Genomic DNA, 3,754 nt, shown 5'->3' with positions numbered 1-3,754 from the left:
ACACTCTCTCTCGGTTTTGTCTAAAAATATGGCTCGCTTCGGTATGGTTCTAGTCGTTGCACTTTGTCTCACAATCTCTGTCTTTCCGGATACAACCACCGCGCAACTAAGTCGCGGTTTCTACTCCAAAACTTGCCCCAACGTCGAACAAATCGTGAGAAACGCTGTCCAAAAGAAAGTAAAGCAGACATTCGTCACCATACCTGCCACTCTCCGTCTCTTCTTCCACGACTGCTTTGTCAATGTATGTTTTTAGTTCAAGCGTTCTCATATCTTCGTTATTCTCCTCTTTTGTTAGGCGATTAATTGATTTCTACCTTCGGTGTAATTGGCATTGTAGGGTTGTGATGCCTCCGTCATGATCCAGTCAACGCCTAAAAACAAGGCAGAGAAGGATCATCCAGATAACATTTCGCTAGCAGGAGATGGATTTGATGTGGTGATCCAAGCTAAGAAAGCCCTTGACGCTAACCCTCATTGCCGGAACAAGGTCTCATGCGCCGATATTCTTACTTTGGCCACCCGAGATGTTGTTGTTGGCGTAAGTATCCGTACTCACCATTCTATTACCAGATAATCCTACACTAATTAAATTTCATATTAATCTTCATATTCTACCAATACTATATGTTGTGACCGACAAAAAACATTATTATATCTCATTGCTTGTATGCATGTATAGGCTGGAGGACCATCCTATGAAGTCGAACTCGGTAGGTTCGACGGATTGGTATCAACTGCGTCTAGTGTTGAAGGGAACTTACCAGGACCTTCGGACAATGTAGACAAACTTAACGCTCTTTTCAAGAAAAACAAACTTACCCAAGAAGATATGATTGCTCTTTCAGGTAAACCAAATTTTAAACAAAACATATCTTATAGTATATTTATATCACCAAAATGCATCGATATCTTAACCGATAGATTCATATATAATGTAGCGGCTCACACCCTTGGATTCGCACATTGTGGCAAGGTCTTTAAAAGAATCTACAACTTCAACGGCATCAACTCCGTGGACCCAACTCTAAACAAGGCTTACGCTATAGAGCTTCAAAAGGCTTGTCCTAAGAATGTGGACCCAAGAATCGCAATCAATATGGACCCAGTCACGCCCAAGACGTTTGACAACACTTACTTCAAGAATCTTCAACAAGGCAAAGGTCTGTTCACCTCCGATCAAGTTCTCTTCACGGACGGTCGCTCAAGGCCCACCGTTAATGCTTGGGCCTCGAACTCTACGGCTTTTAACCGCGCTTTTGTGACAGCAATGACTAAACTCGGCCGTGTTGGGGTTAAGAATAGCCGCAATGGAAACATTCGTCGTGACTGTGGTGCGTTTAACTAGAGATGATGATGATGGGAATTAAGTTATATTATATTCCCCTTTTTTTTCTCTTATCCAATTCAACTTATATTCTTTTCGTTTGATTAATGTTTGAACGTTCATTTGAATATAAGTATTGTTTTTTCATTTGTTCTGTTTATGTCTTTATTTGTATTTTATCCTCTCTACCTTTTTTTTCTTCCTGGCATGTCTTCTTTGTATCCTCCAAATGTTTCATATCCTTTTTTTAACTAAACTAGATTAGGACCCGTGCTAGAGCACGGGTTGAAATTCCTTTTATTTATATTAAAATTTTAGAATAAAATATGATTCTAAAGATCATGATTAATGCTAGATTAGGATCTTAAAAACTTTTAAAATCAATCATATAAATTATATTTTATTCGAAAATTATAATATAAATAAAATAAATTTTAACCCGTGCTCTAACACGGTCCTAATCTAGCATTAATGTTTAATTTTTAATTTCTGAATACAATCCCGAAGATTACGATTAATCTTGTTAAATTAGCGAGATTTGATTATTTTTTATGATTGAGAGTATATTTTTATCCCTTTAATAATTTTTTATTGATGTGGTTTATCAATAAAATATGTGGAAAATAAAATAGTAATATTGTGATTCTAGATATTTGGAACCATATACGTGATCTTCCGAAATAAAGTTTGAAATATCCATGAACTATCAATTTTGAATAACCCGTTTAAGATTTTCTGTTACAATTAAGATTTTATTTGTTACAATTAATATATGGATTAATTTATAATATATGTAGAACCTATTTGTAACCATTTATTAAAATTATAAAGTCTACCAAAACAATGTTGTGTACTTCCGTTTTATTATAAAGGGGATCGTAAAATTTAATCTGTTTTTGTGATATTTCTTCGTATAAAGTTTTAATTGTTATCACTAAACCTATACACCCCCAAACAACAAAAAAACCAATAATGGTTACCTTAAAATATGTTTGCAAATTTTAAAATATGTTTAATCACAATAACGGTTACTTTTTGCTCCTTTAATGTTGGAACTAATACAAAACAAATCAACTAGAAGGAAAAAAATCTTATAAAAATTTAATTAGATCAGAAATCAGAGCAATACTAATCTACTAGTATCCAATAAAATAAAATCAAATCAACCCGATTTAAATTGGAACCCAAACGGTAGCGAACACTACACTATGACCTTTCCACGTCAGGACTAGACTATTGTCGTCATCTTCCTTCTTCATTCCCCACCCGACGGCGTGTTCCTCCAGCATCGCCTTCACATCCGCCACCGCCTCTTCCTTAACTCTAACTCCACCGAACTCAGCCTCTCTCATCCTCTCAAACCACCGTCTCTTCGTTTCACTCCTCTCCACCCTTTCCGCACCTTCCTTCGCCACCACGCTTTCTATCTTCCAACTTATCTCCGCCTCGTACCATCGCCTCTGCTCGCTCATAAACGTGTCGGTTGTATCAAACGGTATCCAGAAGTAGTTAAACGCCGATCTTAACCTGTTAACCAAGTTCCCCGATGTGAGATCTACGTCTTCTTCTATTAGGGTTACGATTCTTGGATTCAAAGATCGAAGTTGTTTCAAGAAAACTGTTCTAAGCGATGACGATGATGAAGTTAGGGTTTCGTCAGGGATGTAACGGAGCATCATGTGGCAGTTAACGACTAGAGCTTCGTTGAATGAAGAAGGGTAAACCCGTAGTTGTTGTAGGAGGGAAGAGAAGCCATCGGAGTAAGTTGAAGGTATGATTGTGAACTCCATTGTTATGTTTCTTGTGGTGGCGAAGTTGACGAGTTTGGATCCGAGTTCTTCGTAGGAGATGTTGATGAACGGTGGGAAGTTATCGGAGGAAGAGACGACGGTTAGTTTAAGAAGCGGAGGAGGTTTGTTGAGTCGGCTTGCCATGGCGTCTATGAGAGTAGGGATTTGCATACAATGAGTCAAACTTAAGTCAACGATGTGAACTGTTGAGTAACCTTCCACGGCTGTTAAGATAGCCGCGTTGGCCGCGATGAATCCGAACCGGTGCCAAGGAGTGAGGTCGACGAACGCGGCTAGCTCCACTACTGAGAACCGGTGGAGTTCATCTGCCGGAGGTAGGAAACTAATGGTGGATGATAATGTAGGGGTTTTGGAGACGGCGCGTGAGAGCAACGCGCGGAGGAAGGCGGAGGTTAGTCGTTGGGTCGAGTCACCGTCTGGTGGAGCAGTGTTGTTGAGCACCCAGAGGATTTGGTGAGCCAGTGCTGCGTCGTTTGAGTCGATGGCCGTGGCGCAGTGGAGGAGGAGCTGTTCCATGAAGTTGGCGTCGCCCCCGCGTAGTGGTTTGGGAGAAGGGAGTCGGGTCAGGTTACGAATCCGGGTTTTGGTCATTTGGGCAGAGTTTTAGAGAGAAATG

The 3,754-nt window shown here is 39.8% G+C and overlaps 2 protein-coding genes across 2 annotated transcripts; one reads left to right on the top strand and one right to left on the bottom strand.

Moving 5' to 3' along the window:
- Positions 10 to 1,583, top strand: LOC104711524 (peroxidase 35-like). The gene is made up of 4 exons (XM_010428225.1): positions 10 to 244; positions 341 to 541; positions 683 to 848; positions 942 to 1,583. The coding sequence occupies exons 1-4, from the start codon at positions 29 to 31 to the stop codon at positions 1,346 to 1,348; spliced, it is 990 nt and encodes a 329-aa protein (XP_010426527.1). The 5' UTR covers positions 10 to 28; the 3' UTR covers positions 1,349 to 1,583.
- Positions 2,358 to 3,754, bottom strand: LOC104711523 (scarecrow-like protein 32). Its single transcript, XM_010428224.2, has one exon. It carries the CDS (start codon positions 3,727 to 3,729, stop codon positions 2,500 to 2,502), a length of 1,230 nt encoding a protein of 409 aa, XP_010426526.1. The 5' UTR covers positions 3,730 to 3,754; the 3' UTR covers positions 2,358 to 2,499.

The sequence above is a fragment of the Camelina sativa genome, chromosome 9, assembly GCF_000633955.1.
Source record: "Camelina sativa cultivar DH55 chromosome 9, Cs, whole genome shotgun sequence".
NCBI lineage: Eukaryota > Viridiplantae > Streptophyta > Magnoliopsida > Brassicales > Brassicaceae > Camelina > Camelina sativa.
Note: the sequence above shows the minus strand (reverse complement) of the source record. Positions and strands in the feature narration are given on the sequence as shown.